Below are 24227 nucleotides of genomic sequence, written 5' to 3' on the forward strand. Positions count from 1 at the left end.
TAGAAGAGAGATCTCAAATGTATCATGACTCACTCACCTTTCAAAGCTGTCAGAAAAAAATCCCCAAAACCCAACACATCTTAAGAGGTGAGGAAGGAAATCAAAGGAAAAGTAGTGGCTGAAGGTATGGTTTCTGGTTTGGTACATGTGTGGGGAGGTAGGCAGTCACAGATGGGAGCTCAGTCTGGACAGGTTGTGGCCACTGCCGCACTCCTATCCTATCCCTGGCATCCAGCCCTGCTGGGAAGGTGAGCACAGCACTCTGAAACCAAGAGTGAGTGGACCCAGGACCAGCAAAGCATCACTGCTGTCTCCGTTAACCAGGTTCTGAGCAACCTGATCTAGTTGAAGATGTCGCTGCTCACTGCAAAGGGGTTGGACTAGATGGCCTCTAAAGGTCTCTTCCAACCTAAACCATTCTATGATTCTATGGTTCTATGATGCACCCGCTCAGCCGGAAGGACGGACCACAACAGATGCCATTCACTTGGTGTAGTGCTGCCTCTCTTGGCCTCTCCTGGGGACAAGGTTTTGGGAAGTTTCCCCAACTGGGGGAAATCATCTCCTCAAAGGAGGTAACTCCCATTCTCCACTCCCCCAGCACAGGTGGAGGAGATGGTAGCTGGGTCTGTAGAGGTACGGAGGTGTTTTTATTTGTTATTTGCACTAAATGTCCTGTTCTCTTGTGGCTGTCCTTGTTGTCTCAGCGTCCAAATTAAAAAGGATTAGATACTCGAATATGCTGTGAGGTTTTTGGAGTCTCCGAGGGCCATCCCGGGCATAAAAATGCCATTTTCCATCTTTAAAATGTTTTGGTTTTTTTTTCTTCTCCTGTGCTCTGAATATGGTGCTGGTCCAGAGCCACACAATGTAATAGGATCATCACAGGATAACTCAGGTAGGAGAGGACATGCAGAGGTCATCCTGCTCCAAGCAGGAGGATTGATGAGGAAGGTCCTCCCACTTCCCCAACATGTCCTTCGTGACCACTTGTCTTTGTGCAGGAGGTGCTTCTTGCTCCCCTCCATCTTACCCATGTCCTGGATGTTTTGCTGTTCAGTTTATTAATGTAACATCTGAATTCCAAACCGAACAAGTACACTTTCCCAGGCTGTACAACCTGGGATAGAAAGAGTGTTAGTCTGCTTCCAAGAAGAGGTGGCAGGTTTTGCAAGAGTCCAGTAAATTGGGATGGGAAAAATATCAGGATCAAAGACAGCTGGTCCAAGAGAAGCTTTAAGTGAGCCAACGAGGAGTTTTGCCTGAATGGTTCAACCACTGGCTGGCTGCCGCCTGCACGCTGCCTGTAAAGTTACCAAATGACAAAGGATTTGCCAGAATTGGCATCACAAATGTGAATTATCAGAAGAGAAGCCAGCTTTAGGTGTGCTGAGCACAGTGCTAAGTCCTCTCTGTTTAGGCATTGCGCCCCAATTGAGTTCAAAGCGTGGATTGTGGCATGATAGGCAAACACTCAAGCTCTGTCCAAACAAGGTCCAGAGGTTTAGATGCTCAGCATTTAGGTACTTGCAAAATATGTTGACCCCTGAGGCTCATGATAAAATCTAAAGCTCCCTTTGAAAGTTAAGTGTTTAACATGAAGGAGGTGGTGTCTCATTGATCTGCTGCCAATGTTTTAACAAGGGGATGCCACAAGTATTTCACTGTGTGAATTTTCCCTGTGTGAATAGGAAGCAACTATAGAATTCACTTTCTCATGTTTGCACAAAGAAGGATTTTCCAGCCAGCATCAAGAAGAGAGAGGGCAGCAGTGTGAAAAGTGAAGAAAGGAATAATGTCTATGTGCATTAAAAATTGTAAATAAATACAAATCCTTGTGCTGATAAAATCAAGGTCTGTGTATGATTCAGGGATAGTTTATCCTAGAGGTGGGGAGAGGAAGCCCGCAGCTCTCCTCCTCCAGGGAATACTTTTTTTAAAAATTATTGACACTTTAGGCAATCTGGTGCTCTTCTAAATATAATTTTATTAGCATGAGAAGCACTTGGCAGCAGAAAACTAATGCTGGTGTGTTCACAGTTTTCAAGACAAAGCATTCTCTTAGAATGAAGAAGGAGACTGATTTGGAAAGAAGAGCCTCCCAGCTTCTGCCTAAAACCAGCCTCCACCTGCCATCTTCCTGTTGCAGGCTTAAATGGAGCAATATTCCCTAGCCTCAGCTTGTTTGTCTCTGGTTTCTAAAGGAGATGAGGCATATGCAGTCACGCTGTTCACCAGCTCTCCTGTCACCCTCCCACAATAACCTCCGAAAGAGGAAGGAACATGTCTATGGAGGCTGGGTAAAGAATAAAAGCACCCACTGACACCCACCCCCCAGGGTGGGGAGAATTGGGCAGAAGCCCACGAGTGGTTGCACTGCTTGGTTGCCCAGCAGGCATGTGCCAATTTGTCAGGCAGGACAGGGAGAGAAGAGCTATGGCTGCTGGGGACAGGAGGACACAGCCCACTGGAGCCATGGGAATCGCTGCTCCGGCACAGGGAGTGCCTCACTTCCCAGGAGGAGGGTGATGTAATAGCACAGTATAGCGAAGCCACACATTAGGATCTAGCACAGCTGTGTCAAAGCACTTTTCTGGGTATTACAGAGAAAGAAATCCAGCCAAAGCATCGTGCTGAGTTTTATTTTATTGAGCAGAGATGACAGAGATGAGGGCAAGCTGCTCCCGTGTCCGTGCACAGGCGGCCGCGGCCATTGCTGACAGGGGCTCAGCTGTTGCTGCTCAGTGATGGTGAGGACTCAACATTTCCCCAGGTGCTTCAATCTTATTTTGCCTCCACTTCTCCTGTAAAATCAGCAAGACAGACTTAGATTAAGCAGTGTATGACAGACACAGTAGTGTGGGACAAGGAGCTCATGTGTCCAAACGGGACTATTCACCTGACCCATGCTAGTCTACCCTGGTGCCTCACAGGGAACATCAAGCCATTTTTTCCTCTTTTTGCTCCTCTCTGATTTCCCCTAAGGTAAGACAGCCTTGAGCATGCACCAAATGTTAAGGACTGCAAAGCAAAAACTGATGGTTTGCAAGTACATTCAGTCCAGGGGTGCTGGCTCCTGTTGCATCTCCTAAAAAAGGTGCAGAGCTCAGGTTCTTCCTCTGACCTGCACAAAGGGACAGAGTGTAACCCCAGCAAGTGCGCTGAGGATACCAAGCTGGGAGGAGTGGCTGATACACCAGAAGGCTGTGCTGCCATCCAGCGAGACCTGGACAGGCTGGAGAGCTGGGCTGAGGAGAACCTCATGGAATTCAACAAGAGCAAGTGCAAGGTCCTGTACCTGGGGAGGAACAACCCCAGGCACCAGTACAGGCTGGGGGCTGAACTACTGGAAGGCGGCTCTGTTGAGAAGGACCTGGGAGTGTTGGTGGGCAGCAAGGTGACCCTGAGCCAGCACTGTGCCCTTGTGGCCAAGAAGGCCAATGGTATCCTGGGGTGCAATAAAAGGAGAGTGGCCAGCAGGTCGAGAGAGGTTATCCTTCCCCTCTACTCTGCCCTAGTGATGCCACATATGGAGTACTGTGTCCAGTTCTGGGCTTCCCAGTTCAAGACAGGGAATTACTGGATAAAGTCCAAAGGAGAGCTACGAAGATGATCAGGATACTGAAGCATCTTTTATGAGGAAAGGCTAAGAGACTTGGGTTTGTTCAGCCTGGAGAAGAGAAGACTGTGGGGGGATGTTATCAATGCTGATAAATATCTAAAGGATGGGTGTCAAGAGGATGGGGCTGGACTCTTTTCAGTGGTGCCCAATGACAGGACAAGAGGCAACGGGCACAAGCTGGAACACAGTTAGTTTCACCTAAACATGAGAAAAAACTTCTTTTCTGTGAGGGTGACAGAGCACTGGAACAGGCTGCCCAGAAAGGCTGTGGAGTCTCCTTCTCTGGAAATATTCAAAACCTGCCTGTACATGGTCCTGTGCCCCCTGCTTTAGGCATCCCTGCACAAGCAGGGGGACAGGACGAGATGATCTCCAGAGGTCCTTTCCAACCCCTACCATTCTGTGATTCTGTGATTTTGTATCTTGTTCCACAAAGTCCATTCAGACTTCTCAGGAATTATTTGGTACAGCTCAGCTCCCTCATTCCTCCAGACACTTTTCAGTATCCAAAAGCGTGGGCAGTGAGAGTTGCAGCCTGTGGCACATAGTGGGAAATGTGCATCAATTTAATGTGTGCAGAAGGTACAGGCAGCATGCAATTGCCTCCCAGGCCCCGTGCTGCCTCTCAGCATGGCAACAAACACCATGCAAAGCCTAGAAATGAATTAAAAATAACTTGCATTCGCACAGCTCCATTCCAAGGAGGAAGTATTCCTCTTGGCTTGATTCAGGGACTGGTCCTTACAGCAGGAACAGCCTGGATGCAGGGCCTTCCCTCCATGAAGAACATTGTTACATACATGGAAGTGGAGCCAACTCTCTCTGTTATTTCAAACCCCTCTACTTTCACTTACAGCACTGCCTTGCAGAAGGCGCATTTGTTTCCATACGTGATGCCATCCGTGCCACAGTGAGGGTTGGACTCCCTCGTGCAGTACACGCTTCTGTTTACAAACTCTTTACAAATCTGCAAAAGGAATGAAAAAACCACAAACAAACATTAAAAACAAAAAAAAAAAAACACAAAAAAAAACCACAAAAAAAAAAAACCCACAAAACAAAACAAACCAACCAAACCAAAAAAAACTTTTCAGGACTCCCATACTCTTTCTTTCACTTTCCAAATTGCATATAAGGTCACTAATATAATGCTTTTTCTGACAAGAGGACTAACACAGCAGTGATGACGCTGCCTATTTACTGAAAGAAAAAAGCCCTGTCAGAAATGAGCAGAAGCAGTGTTTCAGGGGAATTTTTGCCCCATCTTTGAGGAGGGAAACAGTAGTCACCTGGGAGAAGTCTTGATCTCCCAAAGACACAGGTGGATTAGCCTAGGCATGTAGAAGAAGAGTCAGCACTGATGCTCTTTCAAGCGTTTGGTGCCAAGTTAGCTGACTGCTGCATGGCTTCACACATCTTGCGAAACTGTGCACTCGACTTGGTGCTTGCTGAGCTTTCTGCCTTCCCAGCAGAAGGAGGAGAAAACCATAGTCCATGGGGAATTAAAAATGGTGTCCAGGAAATGTACAGGTATTTTGTCTCTGGACAAATCCCAGCAATGGACCATGTTCGGGGGAATAAAACACTCTCAATAGTGCATTTGTTTCATGAGAAGATTGGACAATGGAGCAAAGTGGACAAAAGTGGTGCTGCGTACAAACACAACCCTGTGCAAGCACCATAGACCTAATCAAGGGAAGCATTTGCTAAAATAACTGTCCATTTCCCTGGTCTGCTTGCTAGTGTGGCCACACATTAGATCCCTTGTACAACGGCAAACTCCCCAAAGTGTTGGGACATCTTGGAAGGACCCACCTGCTCCCAGCAGACATTAAAAACTCTTTACCATGCACCAAGATCCTGGTTACAAAACCATTCCTCTAGAAAATGCAGATTCAGTAAGCAGAAACAGCTGCACTAACCTCTTCAATGTCTTGACCTGCTACATCTGGAATAAAAAAATGACAAAAAATCCCAGAGATTTTACACATTAGCATTATTCTCTGAGAGAGGCTGAACTAAAGTCACAAACCCTTTATGCAAACCACAGTGAAACATACACCAGGTTTTTCCTACTCTGTCATCTTGTGCGGTGGAGGAGGGGGCAGGAAATACATTATCTGAATTGCTTTTCAGTATTTTGCTTGTTTGAAAAATGTTACTAAAATACGATGTAATCAGTCATTCAGCTGCTAACTGCACCCCAGACACATAACCCAATCTCCTGGAAGGCAGCCACTCCTGGGGAAGCGAGCTGCCATATCGGATCTGGAGCTGCGCTCAACAGAGATTTTAAAGCTATATTGACTTTTAAGGCTTTTAGGCTCCTGCACCTCTGAACAGCAAAAATGGCTGGTACTGCTAACAAGAGCGTACCATGTAGAAGGAGAAGACCCTGTGGTCAGCTTTGCAGCCATCCTCAGCACGGCACAGCCCAGAGACTCTCCCAGAACAACTTCATCCCGGGCAAGGCACAAGGAGACATCATGGGGTGAAACAGAGCAGAACAGGCAGTGCTGGTCAGTAAGAGTGCAAAAATACCTGCTATAACCACAGGATCTGGGCTTGAAGGTAATCAGTCCACCCTCTTTATATTTTTTCACTGCAAAGTCTGCAGTCAGGCACGTAAGTTGAGTCATAGCTGTGGGACAGGGTGACCCTGCAGTGTTTCTAAGGGGAAGCCTGACACTCAAGGGTGGATTGAATGCAGATTTGCAGAATCTGGGTCACAACACTGTAGGACAAATACCCAGCATCTCGCACAGCAGCAGGGCAGCAGAGGTTCAGATGCGAGGCTGTACCCGCTGGGTCGGTGGGGTCACTGCCAGCTGTGATGCTGCTTGGGTGGCCCTGAGCAGGAGGGAACCTGGGGCAAGAGATGGGAGGACTTTGTCCTACATGTGGGCCCCCACACCTTGGAAATCCCACCCAACCAGCCAGCTAGACCACCATCCATCAACCCACCCTACTTCTTCTGCCAATTTTATTGCCCTTTGGTGTTATATGCCTGGCACTGGTATATTTATCATGTCCTCAGGTTAGGCTAGGCTGCCTTAACTGTAAAGTCACTGTTATGGCTATCTGCATGTTATTTACAAAATAGCTCATTAGATAGTTTTATAAATATTACATGTGGCTACACAAGACTCTGTGATGATGTCTCTTGACATTTTTTTATTTTATAGGAGAACACAGAGCTTGCTGCTATTCTGCCTGGCCTTGGCAGGAAGCCTCACACTCTGACGGAACCCAGTCCCAATTAAGACTCAATTAGCGACAAATGAATATTTCATAATGAATAATGTGTACAAAGTAATTCACCTCTTTTCTTCATGCACAGCCTGTGATTTTCTGAACTAAATTCTTTATTCAAATCATTTACAGAAAAACAAGTATAAGTAGTTCTTGTTCTGCACATTCTTCCATAACTGTCACCACAAGCCTTTCAGAGCTGGGTCAGCTGGACACAAGAAATTGATAACACTGGCATGACCTATATGTTAAAAAATCATCACTCAGCTTCCCAGATCATGAGAGATGTGTATGTCTCCATATAAATAAATGCTGGATCCTTTTAATTTGCCCTCTTTGTTCTGACTCCTTCAGGACATTTGAATTTAATTTTCAAGCTTTTCTCTGCAACATAAAATGAAAGCTGAAACTTTCATCTAATTACATTTCCACATCTCCAAGGAAAACACCAAATACCAAGATGCTTAGGATCAAAACAAGAGCTGATGACCCTGAGGTAAGTTTCTTCTCTAAGTGGTTCACAAAACTCTCCAGCGAACATTGGTACCAAAAATTCATGATTATACTCTGTAAAAATTGGTATATTTGCTGAAAGAGCTGCTTAGAATTTGCTTACTCTGTCTCCCACTGACACCTCCACTGCATTATTCACTGTGGAGGCACACAAGGAGTGGAAATATGTCATACGAGTGAGCAAGTCCAACAGATATTTTCTACTCGCTCAGCTTTATCTTCAAGCCTGTCATCTGGTGATCAAGGCTGTCCTAAGTTTCCTTTGTCAGGAAAGGTTTTCCATTTTATTTTTTTCCTAGGCTAGGGAAAAGATCACTTACCTGAGAAGAAAGAGAGCAGCAGCAGGCTGAGAAGCACTAAGGCACCTGTTGCCTTCATGCTGCAGGTAGCTCTAGTCCAATCCAAGTGATCTGTGCAGGAGGTGTCGTCTCAGCACCGGAGCCCACAGTGTGCACACAGACCTGCCTTTCTGTGTATTTATGCGCCCATTCATAGCTGTCCTCATTCCCCACCTTAATTGTGAGAACTTCTCCACTTCATTTCTAAAGCCATTATTGGTCCTGGCTGTGTTTATGGTGCTTTAGGAATGCTGCCCTGTCCACATCAAACCTAGAAAGGGCTAATTATATGAGTGATAGACTCGGGCTTGTAATATCTTTTTTTTTTTCTAAATAGTCACAGGATTCTCACAAGGGTGAATTTTCAAAGCAGTGATTCATCGGGGAAGCTGGTAATTTTCGTTCTCTGGGCCCTCGCTGAATGCCAGCTCCAAGGCTTTGAGTGTGGCGTGATGACACTCACTAGACGTTACGAAATAAATCACAGCATGAGAATGTGTTGTCTGTGAAACCAATTATACGTTGTTCCCTGGCTATTTTTGAGGATGGTTCTAAATTTGTTGGGTTGGGGTGGAGAGGCGCTCCAATGTGACATGCTCTCATAGCTGTGTGCACAGTCCCAGATAGGACTGCTGACTCTCCTCCCTGAACTTTATAAACTCTAGCTGTCAATGTTTTCTAGTTTTTCACATTCACAAACATATGTTAGGTCTCTGCTCCCACAGCAAGTGGCAGTGAAGGGAATTTGATGGGGAATTGGGAAACTTGAGCTCTACTTCCAGCTGAGTCTGTGCAAGGATTTGTGTTCATGTGCACCATCTGCAAACTATCTGGTCAGATAAGACTCAGCTTAAAATTTAGTATGCTTTCCAAAGGAGACAAGGCTTAGGAGAGTAATATGTATACATATATCTGTTTATTAGTTCTCTCAGCAAATTTTGAATCTGCGACTAGTTCCAACCAAATTTGACATAGAGGGAGAAAAAATAAAAATAAATATATAATATAAATTTTTATGCATTTTTCTAGCAACAAGGGAAAGATGCCACTAATGTTCTCAGCCAGCAAGGGACAGAGTTTCTGCAGGAGAGCAATGCTATGAATGCCCTACATCTGGGGAAGCATTGGAGTGTGCATCTTGCTAGACATCTCAAAATCCATACAACAAAGAAACGGTGACTGACAGGTGAATTCTCAGATGTCTATTAAGGGTGAGCTCATGACATGGCTTCTCATATAATTTAGTTATCAAGTCAGTCAGCCACAGCGCTGTTCAAAAACACTCTTAGCTCTGCCAGTCGCAGCACTACTTGTTTGCCTTTTCTAGTTTCATACATCACTGCCCACTACCACAGCCTTAATGCCTCAGTCCTCTACCCAAACTTTTTGGTTGCTGCAGCATAACTGACTAGCTAAAGCCTTAGCAAACATACCACAGAGACCAATCCCTCCTGAGCTGAGGAGAGGAAGAGACTAAACTACCAACCAGATGATTATCATTATTATGCCTTTCCACTTCTTTGTAACATCTGAAACAGGCCACTTCCTGGCACAGGTGAGGGAATTCTGCTGTCCTTCTGACTTCTCTGAAAATCAGGGATAGAAGAAGGGCACCTGGACCTTGCTTTGCAGTGTAAGATGTGTAGTTGGCAGAGTCTTGCTGGTGTCAAGCTGAGTACTTACCTGTGCTGGGCCAGTCTTTAGCCTTTGTGATACAAACCTTTCCATCTTCTAATGAGTTCATGGCTCATGAAGGACCTAGGATACAGCCATACACCCAGTACTTGCCATTTGCCCTCCTTTTCCCTGTAGGTGAGCAGTTCTTCTTTGGCTTTTCCAAAGCCTTCTGAGCTCCTAAGCAAGAATTTGGCTTCCTCAGGCAGAAACTACAACTGCAGAGGTGGGTTGCCATAGGCTCTTGCTGTTGAAGACGATTTCCTGCTATGGCCAAAACTCCACTAGTCTGTGGTCACTCTATAAACCTCTTAGCCAACAGAAATTACAACAGAGCTCTGTCCTGTGCTGACAGGTCTCTGGTCATATCCACTAGCTACTTAGACTGTTCCTTAATTATTTTTCACACACACAAAAGCAGGTAGGCAATGAGGACTCCCATGGCCCTCCAGTCTGCCTTTTCTGAAAAGCAGGCACAAAGGTATGATGTGATTTATATTGCCTGTACTAGCAGAAAAAAACCTGAAAATATGAAGTTCTATCCCTCTTCCTAGGACAAAGCACTGCTCTGTGGTAGTACTAGGGGAAGGACAAGCCTCTTATTTTCTGGTGGGAAGCACCTACAAAATTCCTGGTCAAGAAATTGTCTACTTCAGGAAACGAGGCCCAAAGAAAAGGCTTGGAAGTCACAGATTATGTCCTAAATATCAGCCTTAGCAGCAGATATTTTTGCTACATAACAAGAGAATGGGAGGTGGATAAAGGAAGAGGAAGGGAATGTGTGAGCCATGGCACTAGAGACTTTTTGCCTGTGCTGTTTGCATATTAACTCCTTGACTCACCCAAAAAGATGGCACGTCATCATGAACATTCATATATATCATTGCTCCTCCAGTGAACTCTTTAGACTCCCACAAAGATCTTATCTCCATACATTTTTCCCAAGACAGAAAGCATCTTGGAGCTACCAGCACATCTTCTGGCCCTTCTTTCATAGGGTTAAAAATCCAAGACCTTTTCCTGAAAGGTTCCCTGTCCTACCTCTGCCTCAGATACCCCAAATACAACTTTTCAGATCTCTTCTCTGAGCAGCTGAAAGCCCAGGCCCAGTCTAATTTTTCCTTGGGTTCTCATTAGGCTCATTACAGCCTTGCAAAGCTTGCTGCAATTTTCTGCTGATCAACACAGTCTCGATGGACACACCCTTCAAGGAAGCAGCAGTTCCTAATTTTCTTCCCTATGAGATAGCCTCCTCCCTTTACCATAAGCCTCCTTTTTATAATGCACAGCCAGACCTGTCCCTTGCCCAGGTGTGACCAGGTAGAGCTGACCATGGCCACCTTTCTCTTTCACACGTCCCCAGGGCCATGCCCCCACGTCAGGGCCCCTAAAAGGACCAGTACAGAGGCAAATCCATTTACACTCTATAAGACACCAAAATTAGGAAAGTGGCAGTATTTTACAGCAGCTTGGTTTCTCTTCTGATGGTTTGGTATGGAGTGACGTACTCTCGTGAGGGCTTGGGCTGGTGTGTGATGGGCGTTACGCTTTGCTCTTTATTGTGGTTTATTTCACAACTTCTCCTGCCTGACAGATAAGTACCTAAAAGCGTGAAGACCATTACCCCTGCCCTGAAAAAAAATCCAACAACCAAACCCTAAAACCAGTCCACGGCAAAGAGAGTGGCTGCATTTAATTTATTGATCAATCAAAGTAGAGACCAATGTGCAACAGTCGAGGGAGCAGGAGAGAGCTTGTTTGATTGTAGGATTCATAGGGGAAAAATCAGGGCAAAGGGTATGGCTCCAGTGCTCAGCATTCACCACGGTGTTTGAGGAACAGGGTTCCCTGGCTCCGCCTGAAGAGAAAGAGAAAGACCAAAATTACAGACGTGGACCTCAGTTTTATAGTCTAACTTTATAACTTGGAGAGCGTGAAAACATTGGCTTATTTGGGTAAAGTACTTCACTTAATGTTTCACCTCTTTCCTGATTCCCCAGGTTACATGCTTTCTCACGCGAAAGAGATCTGGGACAAACCCCAGAATTTTGGACACCTCCTATGGTCACAGTTTAAATCACTCTGGCAGGGAAAGAGTTAGCAACACTACAGGCCTGCAAACGGGGATCTGGATTTAATTGCAAGGGAAGGAGAAGACTCACGCGGGCTTAAGGTCTTCAGTGCCTGGGGGCTGACAGGGGAGTGAGAGTTGGGAAAGGAGCATGGAGCAGGGACGGATTTACCAAGGGGCTAATGGGAGCTTCAAAGCTTCCACACCAGCTGCCGCCGATGCACGTGTACTCCAGCTCCTCTGTAGCCATGAAATCACAGTGAGGTCCATACTTACGAAACTGCGTTGCAGAACTGGCACTTGTTTCCGTAAGTTTTGCCGTCAGAGCCGCAAAGGGGGTCATACTGGGCAGTGCAGATGACATTGCTACCTTTATGACCACTGCAGTCAACCTGCTAATAACGGAGCAACAATAGGGTTTAAAGCTTTTGTTCCCCATATTTTCCTACATGTGTGCTTTATGTTTATTTAATGTTTATGATATGGCAAAGCATAAAAGCACTTTTCAGGTGCATAGTTCTGTTGTTCTAGTGACTCTGCAAACTCAAAGGCAGAGAAATTGCTTCCCTGGAGCAGCCTGAAGTGGGAAGAAGGTATGGGGGGGTGGAATCTAATAAATACTGAAATGACCATGCTGACATTTCCAGGCTGGCCCTCCCACTGGCTGCTTTGCTCTGGTTCAGCAGGCTAGCAGAGGCAAGTGTACAGAAAGTGGGTGGTCAGAAGCCATACTGCAGAAAATACTCCCACCCAAGGAATCACCACTACTAGTAGTGCTGTTAGTATACAAGCCTCCTGTTCTCCCATGGAAGGGATGAGGCAGCATCTCTTGCTCAGCCCCTTTCACAGTAAATGAAGGTCTCAGCACCTGCTGGCTTCTGTGTTCCCAGGCCAGAGATAGGACCACATATCTCAGTCATGCATATAGTTCAACACCCTTTAACCCTGGCATACTTCAACTATTTTCCTCAAATCTTATTTCCAGGCCAAATGCACCAAGGCAGTGAAGGCACTTCTATTATTCGGTTATGATTCTCTGAATTAGTGTTGTAAAATGTATTTTAACAGCAGTTAAGAGTGCAGATTTCTGCACTTTACCTGGTAACATTCTCCAATATTGTGCAGGTTTATGTCCAGTCCATTCCTTTGGGAAGAAAGTGAGTTGAGAATGAATGAGCACAGCACAGCCGCTTCATGAGTCAAACTACCTCATTACGCTCTAAATTCCAACATGAGCACCTACTGAACCAGAAACCCCTCCCATGGCCCAGCCCCTTCACTTACGCCACAGCATTGCAGAAGTCGCACTTGTTTCTGTAGGTAACCCCGTTGCTGCCGCAGATGGGCATGTACTCCAGGTTGCAAGGGATTGTACGACCTCTGCTTGATCTCAGGTAGCCAGTACAGTCGAGCTGAAACAGTCACAGAACAACATTTTTATCTCTGCTCCCCTTCGCATCAGTTCTGTGTAACGGAGAGTGGTGCAAGAGACATCTCCCCCTCTCCCCAGAGCCGTGAGGGGAGAGGAGCTTCCAGCCCCAGCGTGGTGGAGTTGGAGGAGCATGAACAGTTGAAGTCCTGGACATGGCTACAGCATAATCCTGGAGTACATGGGTTTTTTCTGTCTTGAAATGGGCTTCATCCCTGCCACCTTGGGGATTTTCACCGTGAACACCACCATGAGGGATCTTTGCCTAAAATGCCTTATGCGGCATCAACTTTTACTGCAAAATGTCGATGCCACTTGAAAATGGAGTTTACGCTCACCTCTGTGTTTCTGCAATTACTCTGAGTGTACTGAAATGGAAGTCACTGTATTATGTTAAATTGCACCGCAAGAGTGTTTCTTTACCTTCTCTCTCTAAACTAAAAATAGAGACACTTCTCCACTTCATGGTAGCTCTATATATTGATAAACAATCTGATAGAATCACCTTTTCTGCTACAAAATTACAATTTAGTCAAAATCCAAACTTCCTCTGGGAATTTCTTAGCTTCAACAAGCCTCTAAGTCTAAAGGAAAGTATTTTGATAATGCTGAAGCATTATTGAAATAAAAAATTTCCATTCTTACGTCTGGTGGTATGCACAAGATAACATTTTAAAATTCACTTATTTTAACTGTTCGAAAAAATTGTAAAATAAATTCTTTCAAATCTGAAATTTATAATTTTCATTCCATTTCTGACAGTTTTAAATTGTGTGGGTTTAACACAGAATTAATCCTAGGCAAGGTTTATGTCTAGCTCTCTGCCATCATTTCACCCACCACTGCTTATTGCAGTAGAAGGAACCAACCTCAGACCTTACCCTAACACATCTTCCATCGTGCTTCTTGTCAATGGCTCGGTTAAGGCTAGAGGGAGAGGGAGAGAAGGAAAGGAAGGATTAGTCTGTTGATACCACCTAGTCATGTCACTCATTAAGTATCACCACTCGTAAAGCCCCAGTATTAATCAGTTTCAGGAGCTTTGACACAGAAGGTCATGGGCATTAGGGAAGACAGAAACCTGGGAAAAATCTAGTCCACCCCACGATTAGTCACAACCCCAAAGGCTTTTGTCTGCTGCTTGAGCTGGCATTGTAGGTAATTGGGAGACCTTATACTCACAACATTTGTTTGCAGAGGGAGCACTCATTGGGGTAGGTCACGCTGTCAGTCCCACAGACGGGTTCATAGTTGCGGGGACAGGCAAGATGCATTCCTCCAGACAACCGGTACGTGCTGCAGTAGGCCTGTTAAAGAGGACTTGTAATGGCTCCAGGTGGAGTGAAGGGTGTGCTTGTGTTAATCGTGTTTTTGCTGCGTTGGGAGACTACTGTGGTCATATTTTTTCTCGGTTGTTCCTCCATTGTGAAGAGGAAAGCAAACAAAATAGATCTCATTTCTTACAGCACACAAAAGCACCTTTTTGCTGCTAAGACTTTCAGTACTTTTGGCAAGAACTGCGGGCAAAAATGATCATTCCTTGGGGAATCAAGACAGGGAAGATCTTTAGGCAGTTATTCGATAGTAGTATGGATTTTCTGCTGGCACTTTGTGATGTGCTGACTCTCACTCTACATTATTAATTACTGTCTTTTTTTATCATCTGGATGGTAAGTTGTCTTTCTCTGACAAAGATTTTCTTATTTTCTTATTTTGGGGAAAACAGGTGGTATAATACTTAGAGGCACTTTTCCTTCTTCTTTTCTCACTCTTTTTTTTTTCTCCCTCAAGCCTTCTCTGGGTTACAATGTGATTATGAATTATTTATCTAGACTTAGAAATTAAGACTAAATGACAAAGAAGATCTACTACTCACCCGTTGTTGAGCAATAGCAATATCTACAATAAAAACAGAGATTATGAAATGTAAAAATTGTACAATGTCCTTGACTAAAATTCTTTTGGAATCATCACTTTCCCAACAGAGTAAGCAAATACACTTTCTTATTACTGAGAAGTTATCGTTTTCCCAAATGTTTCATCTACTCCAAGTAAACAAGAAGTTATATACTAAGATTTAAAAAATCAATTTTTTGTGAATACAGAAATTTGGACTCACTAAAGAAGAAATAAGACATAAACTATTCTCGTTTTGCAACACTATTATCCCCACTAAGTCTCATAAGTTTAAATCAGCAAATGCATCCTACCAATCTATAGTATTTTTCTGCATAAGGATAGAGTTCATTAAAAGAGAGCTCGTGTATAACTAAATCATCACTTCTCCAAAAGAGTGAACTCTCCCTTAAGATGTGTATATAAAGGCAAGGGTTCAGGAGAACTAGAGATACTAGTGTAGACTGTAACAAAAACAACTTACCAGAAAGGCAGATGAGAAGCACAAGCCCAAGAAGGGCAAAGCTTCTTGTTGTCTTCATAGCGGAGATGGTTTTGCTGTCTGTTACTTGCAAATCTGTCCCTGTTGAGTTCAGTAGATGATTCTCAGCCTTCTCTCTCCACACTATATATATACATCTCCCTGACCTTGTGAAGTCATCCCATAAAGTAATAATTTGCTCTGTAAACTAAGAAAATTGTATTGATTATTGAGTTGAGCTCTGAAGAATACTTGTTTGTTAGAGAGATGCCCAGAAGAATTAAACAAAAATGTGAGCTACACCCAGCTTGTTAACAAAGGCACCCTGCTGTACAATGAGTGATTTGTACTTTCCAAACAAGAGCACTGTCTCAATAGTGGATGTTGTGAAATTACATATGGAAGTTGGTAAAGCAAAAAAAGCCCATTTGTTGAAAGTGTTTGAACTTGTGCACACCATGTTACATATACTAGACAATATTTGGGCTCCAAGAGAGTTGCACAGTACACTAGAACAGGGGGACAGCAGCATAGGATGCTCTAAGCTTTTACAGATATAAAATCTGGGGTTTGGCAGACATCAGTGTACTTTAAAGAGTACAGAGGGATTAACTGAGCCCTCAGCATCTTTCCTGTAGTTTCCTGGTACAATGGATTTCTCACCAACAGGAAGGAAACAGTCATCACAACAGGAAAGCAATACCTAAACCTTCAGAAGTTTATAAAGACATCTCTATGTAGAAGCAAGAGTTATTAATCTGTTGGCATGGGCATGAGTCTGGTTAAAAAATGATGAGAATAAGTAGCCTTAAATCTAGACTGGGACAATGTTTCCTCTTGAAGGCAAGTGAGTAGTGTTCTGCACAGGTGACATAGGCTTCTTAATACCAAAGACATTCAAGAAAAATTCACAGCAGCTGCAAACAGAAGATGAGTCCTTAGGCTTCCCCCTCTCCCCCCCCCCCCCCCCCCCCCATTATATGGCATTAAATTTAGAGAGTCAGCTGAAAGTCTTGTTTTAAGGAAGACAAGTGAAGAATAATGTGCTAGGCTCTGTTAAGTGTTTCAGCTCTACCACAAGTGTAGGGAAAAACAAATACGGAATATTGCATAAAATAATATGTTTTTGATTTAAGGTAGTTAGAGAAGGAATTGAGGGATGGAACATGTTTGTGCTTTAGGAGAAGCTTGATTCATACATGTGGCTTAAAGGCAGCCTGAATTTTAAACAGAAAATCAGAATTGTTTTTCTTATTATCCTGGGAAATGTTCAAGTCTTGGCATGGGCAGATAAATCAAAAGAGTGTAGCTGAAAGTGTAAGGGAGCTGTAGTCACAGAATAGAGCTTGCAGAAATCAACCTGTTCATATCAATGAAATAATTTTCCTGAAAAATAAATGAGTAATGCTATTTGGATCTCATTCACAAATATCAGGAGTTGACAGGTTCCTTTGAAAGCTGTTTCTGTTGTATTCTTAGCATCCTGAGTGACTTGACTTTCAGATTCCTTGACCTGATTGTGAGCATATTTGGAAGAGAAGCAGTAATCACAGAAGCATTAATATTGATTATTCTCCAGGGGCACAAGTGCCAAAGCCTGAAAACAAGGCTCCCTCACAACTTGCACCAGCTGCCAGTGGAGATGGTACTTTCCAGCTCTGCAGCAATTAGTGGAGCTGCAGGTATGTAGTCTGTCTCCTCTCCAGCCCTGCTACCTGAGCTTCTCCATATCTGCCTCAAGATCCAAGATCCCCAGTTACCAAAAACTGTGCAGCTTCATTGGTTTCCTCTCCCGCCAGGCTGAAATCACACTGGTCACTCAGAAGCTGTTGTGAATGGCAGGGTACCTGCTAGGGAGTGGCATCATTCTTGTGTTTGGCCAACACCTACCTTTTTATTAATTAGATCCGTTGGGGAGATCCCCTTCTGATCCACATGCTGCTTCTGAGTGTCAGGGTAGCCAGCCAGGACTGCTCCAAAAGAAGCTCTCTTTCTCCAGCACTCACTACCACTTCACAGGGCAGCAGGGAAAAAAAAACCAGAAACAAGGAAAGAGTCTTGCTACAGGGTCTATGAGAAAGGATGGGAGATAATTGGCAGCAGTCAAGGGCAGGGCAGAGAGAGCTGCTGGGCTAGGTGTGACATGGGATTGCACAAGGAGCTCCATTAATAAGAAACAGAGGGAATGGGACAGATGTAATTACGGGGCAGCAGATGGGTTGAAAACAGGCATTAGGAGCAGTCAAAAACAACTGTCTCCATGCATTTGGAAGAGCAAGCTTCAGGAAATGCCATACACGTGTTGCAAGTGGGAAGGGCAAAATGAACTCACCTGCCAAAACCCCTCTTGATATTCTGGAGCCTCATGATGTGAGACTCAGTAAAGTGACTTTGGCCATAGGATTATTTTAACCTTTCTACAGATACGAGAAAGACAGAAAGGTTTAAATAAAACTCTTCCTGCTATTTCAAGTTCTTGGAGGACAAACTTTCAAAAGGTTATGGCCACATGAGTAGGATAAACATTGGCACTCATATGATGGATTCTCTTGTATTAAGGTAAATTTCCAATAAGTCTGGAAATTCTACCCAGTTTCTAACTCAGCATTATCTCTTTACATAACAGTGATATTTTTCTGGAAATCTTTTCCTCTGGTCTTGAGATTCCAGCTCAAACAAGTCCATAATCTACTACGACCTAAAAAATACTTCATTTATTTTCCCTGCTTCAGTTTGAAGCCAGGCTTCATCTAGCTACAAAGAGAAATTATACTTTTTAATTTTTTTGGAAAATAGAAAAGGTGGGTGGATGTGTGCATGCAAGGTGACCACGTGTTGTTACTCCAGCAGCAGTATCATTGTCCTTGCTCCTGTATCCTGCTGTCACACACCACACTGTAATCAAGAATAAAGTGGTACTGCGCTCTAGTCTATACTACTGTAGAGACAAATGCAAAATGCATTCCTTTGCCATTGACTAGCAATGTGGCACACTGCAAGAACTCACAAAGCAGGTTGCTGTTCCCAGACCTCTGCACACGGGGGCAGAACTGGATCTTCTATGAGAATGTGAATTCAATTTACAGCAAGCAAAACCCCTGCTCTAAGCCGCACTCATGTAATATTTCCCCTTGCAGTTCAGATATTTGATTGCTGCCTGCGTATCTCCAGTCATTTAAACATAGATGATATCACAGGCAAGGGTATCTGGAATAATTTGACTGTCTGGGAGCTGCATACTAACAGCAAAAGCCTGAAGATCTGGCCTCGCACATCCCAATCCCTCAGCGAGTTTCAGCTCTGCCTCATTGTAATAGCTCTGACACAGCCAGCCTTCCAAAATGACATCTCCAAGTAATTTTCTTTTAAAACATCATTTTATTTTTCTCTGCATCAAGAAAGAACATAGTAACAAACCATTTATCCTGAATGAAGCCTCAGAGAGAAACTGCATTACAGAAAGGTCTAGACTGGCCTGAGGTATATTTTGGCCAGCAACAAGTAGAACAATGCACTAAAACAGAAACATTGATATAAAATAGAGCAGAACAAAATAACTGCATGCAATGTGTTAATCAGGTGTGGGGTAATTGAATGGCATTTCCTAAATTCACAAACATCAGATAATGACATAAAGTGCTGAGGTACTGCTTAAAGAATTGTACCATAAAATACCTTGGCAGGCAGACAATGTTTCCTGCCTTGAATTTCCTGGAGGGAGAGTTAGATTAGTAATGGTGAGAGGATTCTGTGTGGTTGTGACAGGATTTTATTGAGCAGCAACAAAAAAATTATTTCCAGTGCAGTGCCCATAAAAGACGACTCTCTTCCTCGCCATCCTAAGGAGCTGCTCCCCCAGGGCAAGGGGTCTGGGGTGCCACTGGGGTCCTGCTCTGCCCTCGGTTACTCCTGAGTAATACTGCATAACTCTGCATCAGGGTGGAGGATTTGTCCCCTTTCACTTCTGCTCACAGTTTCCCCTCAATTTCCTGGTGGATTTTCCTGTTTAGTGGACATGGCCCCTGGAAGATGCCCTCTGAGGACCACTGGGATCTTGAGCATGATCGGGAGCTCCGCTTGTTTCCAAGGCATCATGGTTCCTGGGGACCAGCCTCATTGTCTCTGCTGCTCCACAGAAAAGAAAATAAGTGCTGGAGCTCTTACCCCTGAGTCCCTCATGCAGTGGAGGGGGACAAGAAACATCATGAAGCCCCTGAGCCACACAACCCTGGCACAACGTCCCAGAGCCTCAATTTGCCTTGGTCCTAAGAAATTGCATCTGACACTGAAACGCCTTCCTGCACCCAGACCTCCCTCCCACAGGAGGGACATTCCAGACCCGGGAAGGGACTTGGCACTAAATGGTTGCAGAGAGTCATGTCTTTTGGAAATAAATTGTCTCCCTTCAGAGAGCTTCTCTCTCCAGTCTCTGGAAAGTGACACATTGTCGCTTAAGGTCATTAACTATTTGACTGTGAGACTGTTGCCTGTACAGCATGCCACACTGCCAGCGCTTTGCTGTTAATGAATAGTAAAGTAATGCTATGACTCTGAGTCCTTCCTTTCATCGGCCGAGATTTCCAGAGGCTGGAGAATCTCAAAGGATCCTCTACAAGCAACAGTCGATGTAATTACCTGCAAGCGGCAGCTAAGTGGTGGGTGAGGTGCAGAAATGGGCTGCAGCAGCAATTGCTAGAGGTCCTCCAAACATCAGGTCTGTTAGGACTGACTGCCCACTGGTTTTCTGCAATACTCGGCACCAATGAACATTGCAAACATGAACGTGGGCAGCCAGGTATCTGCCTGCCCAGAGGAAACACCCTGTCCTGCTGCTTTGGGAGGCAAAGCAGATTGCAAAAGGACTTCTCTCACCTAAAGGTGTGTTTCCATCCCCACTTGCAAGGGGAACAGATGCAGCTGGCAACTGCCCTTCTTCACTACTTCTCTTATGGGCATAAGAAATTGGGGCTAACTCTGGAAACAGAGTGACGAGCAGCTCCCAGTGCCAGCAAGACCCTGGGTGCCTCCATGGCTTTTGCAGAGCAGCCACGAAACACACCCAACTGCAACAGTCTTGGGACTGTCTCTAATTATGTGTATGTTCAGGTTTGCTTGGGGCTCCTTCATGCCACCAAAGTGCAGCATACAGTAATGTAGGCGTGAGGCAGCAGGTATTTGACAGAAGTGGTTAGGGAGGCAGACAGCTCCTCTCACCAAAGCAGGGTGACTATCCAAGACGCCCTTAGTGGAATAAATCAATTGGAGAATTGCACCAGGATGCATCGCCTGCCCCGGTTTTCTTTTGGAAAGCTGGATGAAGGCAGATGCCCTCAGGATCTACCCATTGCCTTTGAGGTTGGGGTTGATTTCTTTGTAGATCAGAACAATGTATTCCCTCTCCCTGTAATTTTCCTGTTAATACCCGCACCCCAGGATTGTTGCAGTGATGTAATCATGCAACATCTTAGCTAAAAGAGAATGAGACGTATTATTAAAGCAAGACAAAAATGCCAATGGCTTTTTTTATTAAGCAGAGGTTTCAAGATTCATCATGAGCATTCAAGGTTCAGGACAGGGATTTAGGGGAACATCAGCCATGGGGAACATTGCCAGGGAGGACTCCTCTTTCTGAGCTGAAGCCTGTCGAGAAGTTAACACTCTCGAAGATACTGCAATTGAAGAGTCTGACGGCTTCTCCTGCGGAGAAAGAAATCAGTACTTCAGAGACAGAATATCTGGGCTTTTACTATCTGTCTCTCCTTCTGGTTAAGGTTATATCATAGAGGAACTTAAGCAAAACAGACAACTTCTGAACACTGTTCCAGCTCTTTCTTTGTATTACTAACATTCAAAGAAAAGATAAAGATTTAATTTACAGAAAGAACAAATAGTCCATAGGAAGTAGACTTTTTTTGCTGGAAGAGAGCTTTTCAGCAAATTAATTAAGAGGGAAGTGAAGACCTCTACTAAACGTTACCTTTTTATACCTGAAAGAAAGGAATTCCTGGCAAATTCTCCCAGTAAAAACCTAATCCTTGCTAGTAAGAGAGCAGGTAAACACAAAATAAAAGAACTTTGCTTCTCCAACCAGTCTCCAAGACTAATTCGTTAGTTTAAGCTAAGTTAGTTTGCCATTTAGTTAGTGAAGAGATTTATTTTCATACATACAGGAATGCATTGCAGAATAAGCATTTATTGCCGTATGTTACACCATCGGACCCACAGTGTGGGTTGTACTCCAGAGTACAGATAGGACTGGGTTTCATGTAGTTGCTGCAGTAGCCCTGTAAATAGATGCAATCTATGTTCAGAAAAAAGTTCTCAACAACAGATGTGTAAGAAAGGTGACATTAGGAGCCGCCACACACCCCCTGAGCTCCCCCAGTACTGGCCAGAAACAGATGCTGAAAAAAGCCCAGGGACAGGAGAGGAGTACAGTGGTACGTTGCCTGCAGCAATGTAGAGCCTGTGTAACCATCGTAAATGCTGCTGCAGTAACTTTGACAAAAACTTGGACGTGAACTGAATACTGCACTACTTGTTGAAACTATTGTCAGATGAAAATGGGAATTTCACCCAATAGTATCTGTGGCAAATACTGTTCAGGCAGCTGGATGACTCAGGAGTTTCAAATGCTCGATCACAATGTGATTATAGGGATTTATGCAGAAACTGCTTTAAGGAAAGAAATTATGGAAGAATAGAAAGATCTGTCCCTTACCTGCAGTGCATCAATATCTGGAAAATAATAATAAAAAAGGAAATATTATATAAATGGGTTTAGTTAGAGTTAAAATCTGTGAATGCATGCCCTGAATGCTCAACTTTCAATTCACTGTTTGTTAGCAAATTATTTCTTTGACAACAGGATTTTCAGGCAAAGTTTTGTGCCATATTGTATGTTTACAACATTGATTCTGTACTATAATTTTTTTTTTTTTAATGAGGCTTACAGCCAAGATGGAAAAGGATGTACAAAATGAAAGAAGAGAAAGGTATTTTGCAGGGTTCCAAGGGTAGAGCACAACATGTACTCAAAGGTAAACAAGTTACTGAAGCAAACAGGTTCACAAAACTTGCAAGGACATGGAGGGAGTGTCTTATATGCATTGCCACAATAGCTCATAAATAAGAGAAATGGGACTTTTATAAAGCTTCTACAATGGTTCAGGCTCTCAAATTACATCGCAGTTCAGGTTAACTGCAAGAAATATTCACTTCCATTCAGTAAAATAACTCGTGTTTCTGCAACATTTCAGAGGTTAAATATTGGATGTCTGAGTCTCTGGGTTGTACCACATACATGTCACTTCTTTCATTTTGCATAAACTAGTGCTGAGAGTAGAGCTGTTCCCACAGTTGTTCTTACCCACTCAGTTCTGTTGCTAAAATATTACCCCATAAGTGATAGTCTTTGATGTCAAGTCTTTTCAACACTATCTTTCTAGGAGTAAATAAGTCCTTGTAGAATGAAGCTCTTTCCAGTCTGAGGAAGCTTTTGTGGTTTTAAACACAGTCAGTGCTTACTCAAAGGCAGAGCAGGAGGCAGTGAAGCTACTCACCTGGGATGCAGCAAAAGGCTAGAGCAAAGAGCAGCAACACGCCTGCTGTCTTCATGGTGGCTGAAGCGTCTGCGTGCGGAGGAGCCTGTGCCTTGCTCAGTAAACGTAGCCTTAATTCTGCCCTCGGGTGGTAACCATGCTTATATGTACGCTTGCCTGTTTGTGTTGTGTGTGTGTGTGGTGTGTGTGTTTGTGTGCATTCATATTTGGCTTCTCCACCCTTCTTCTGAAGTAACATTCCTGGTCTTTTGACAGAGGTAAGCCGTGCTGTAAGCCAGTGCACTGGTTTGGGCTGGGGTAGAGTTACTTTTCTTCATCGTAGCTAGCATGGGGCTGTGTTGTGGATTTGTGCTGAAAACAGTGCTAATAACACAAGGATGTTTTAGTTACTGCTGAGCAGGGCTTACACAGAACCAAGGCCTTTTCTGCTTCTTACCCCACCCCACCAGCATGTAGGCTGGGGGGGCACAAGGAGCTGAGAGGGGGCACAGCTGGGACAGCGGACTCCAACTGACCCAAGGGATATTCCATACCATGTCATGTGTGATTGATGTCATGCTCAGTATATAGAGCTGGGGAAGAAGGAGGAAGGGGGGACGTTTGGAGCAATGACATTTGTCTTCCCAAGTAACCGTTACACACGATGGAGCCCTGCTTTCCTGGAGATGGCTGAACACCTGCCTGCCCATGGGAAGGAGGGAATTAATTCCTTGTTTTGCTTTGCTTGTGTGTGCAGCTTTTGCTTTACTTATTAAACTGTCTTTATCTCAACCCACGAATTTTCTCACTTCTATCCTTCTGATTCTCTCCCCCATCCCACTGGGGGGCAGTGAGTGAGCAGCTGTGTGGGGCTGAGTTGCTGTCTGGGGTTAAACCACAAGAGCCAGGAAGAATGCTTCTTCATCAACAGGAGTAACAGGAAGTTTAGATATGTTAGGTACACCCTCTGTGTCTTTATTTCAAGTGAAATATGTGACTGGTTCCTTCTCAAGGACCATAGAAAATTCCTGTGGGTGAAAGAGCAACTGTACAAACTTAAGCAGCAACTGCTGCCAGATTTTCTCTGTGTGCACCTATCAGTGCCTATTTATGTGCAGTGCTTTTTCACAAGCAAAACACTGAATGAACTGCTACCAAAGTGGCAAGTCTCTACCTTTACTTTCATGCTTCATCCCAGTAAAGGATCATTAAGTTATAGTGAAACCAGGAAAGCAGTGAACTAGGAAGGCAAGCAAGAAGGTGTCCCAGACACTGAAGGAAGTCCCCAGACTGGGCAAGAGGTGGAGCAACTTTTATGGGCATATGCAAAGAATTTACAATTGTCATTTCCCCTAAAAGCCATTAACATTGTAGCTTAGATTTACAGTAATGGACTGATAGTCTCATGAT

General features: G+C 44.2%; 3 protein-coding genes and 1 long non-coding RNA gene across 4 annotated transcripts; 1 reads left to right on the forward strand and 3 right to left on the reverse strand.

The window, feature by feature from the left end:
- Positions 1 to 2638: 2638 nt before the first annotated feature.
- On the reverse strand, positions 2639 to 7873 carry LOC104041944 (serine protease inhibitor Kazal-type 6). The gene is made up of 4 exons (XM_009501294.2): positions 7708 to 7873; positions 5545 to 5570; positions 4477 to 4589; positions 2639 to 2804 (listed from the first exon to the last, which is right to left on the reverse strand). Exons 1-4 carry the CDS (start codon positions 7763 to 7765, stop codon positions 2759 to 2761), a joined length of 243 nt encoding a protein of 80 aa, XP_009499589.1. The 5' UTR covers positions 7766 to 7873; the 3' UTR covers positions 2639 to 2758.
- Positions 5804 to 12829, forward strand: LOC135314668 (uncharacterized). The gene is made up of 3 exons (XR_010374165.1): positions 5804 to 6193; positions 7229 to 7370; positions 12596 to 12829. It is a non-coding gene; the product is annotated as an uncharacterized LOC135314668 (long non-coding RNA).
- Positions 11030 to 17288, reverse strand: LOC104041945 (ovomucoid). The gene is made up of 9 exons (XM_064458579.1): positions 17167 to 17288; positions 15280 to 15484; positions 14776 to 14798; positions 14082 to 14206; positions 13781 to 13826; positions 12755 to 12882; positions 12569 to 12614; positions 11747 to 11865; positions 11030 to 11257 (listed from the first exon to the last, which is right to left on the reverse strand). Exons 2-9 carry the CDS (start codon positions 15335 to 15337, stop codon positions 11212 to 11214), a joined length of 591 nt encoding a protein of 196 aa, XP_064314649.1. The 5' UTR covers positions 15338 to 15484; positions 17167 to 17288; the 3' UTR covers positions 11030 to 11211.
- Positions 17289 to 20764: 3476 nt separating this feature from the next.
- Positions 20765 to 22991, reverse strand: LOC104048650 (ovomucoid). The gene is made up of 4 exons (XM_064458586.1): positions 22839 to 22991; positions 21998 to 22014; positions 21445 to 21560; positions 20765 to 20973 (listed from the first exon to the last, which is right to left on the reverse strand). Exons 1-4 carry the CDS (start codon positions 22891 to 22893, stop codon positions 20928 to 20930), a joined length of 234 nt encoding a protein of 77 aa, XP_064314656.1. The 5' UTR covers positions 22894 to 22991; the 3' UTR covers positions 20765 to 20927.
- Between the last annotated feature and the right edge of the window lie 1236 nt (positions 22992 to 24227).

Source organism: Phalacrocorax carbo, chromosome 8 (assembly GCF_963921805.1).
Source record: "Phalacrocorax carbo chromosome 8, bPhaCar2.1, whole genome shotgun sequence".
NCBI lineage: Eukaryota > Metazoa > Chordata > Aves > Suliformes > Phalacrocoracidae > Phalacrocorax > Phalacrocorax carbo.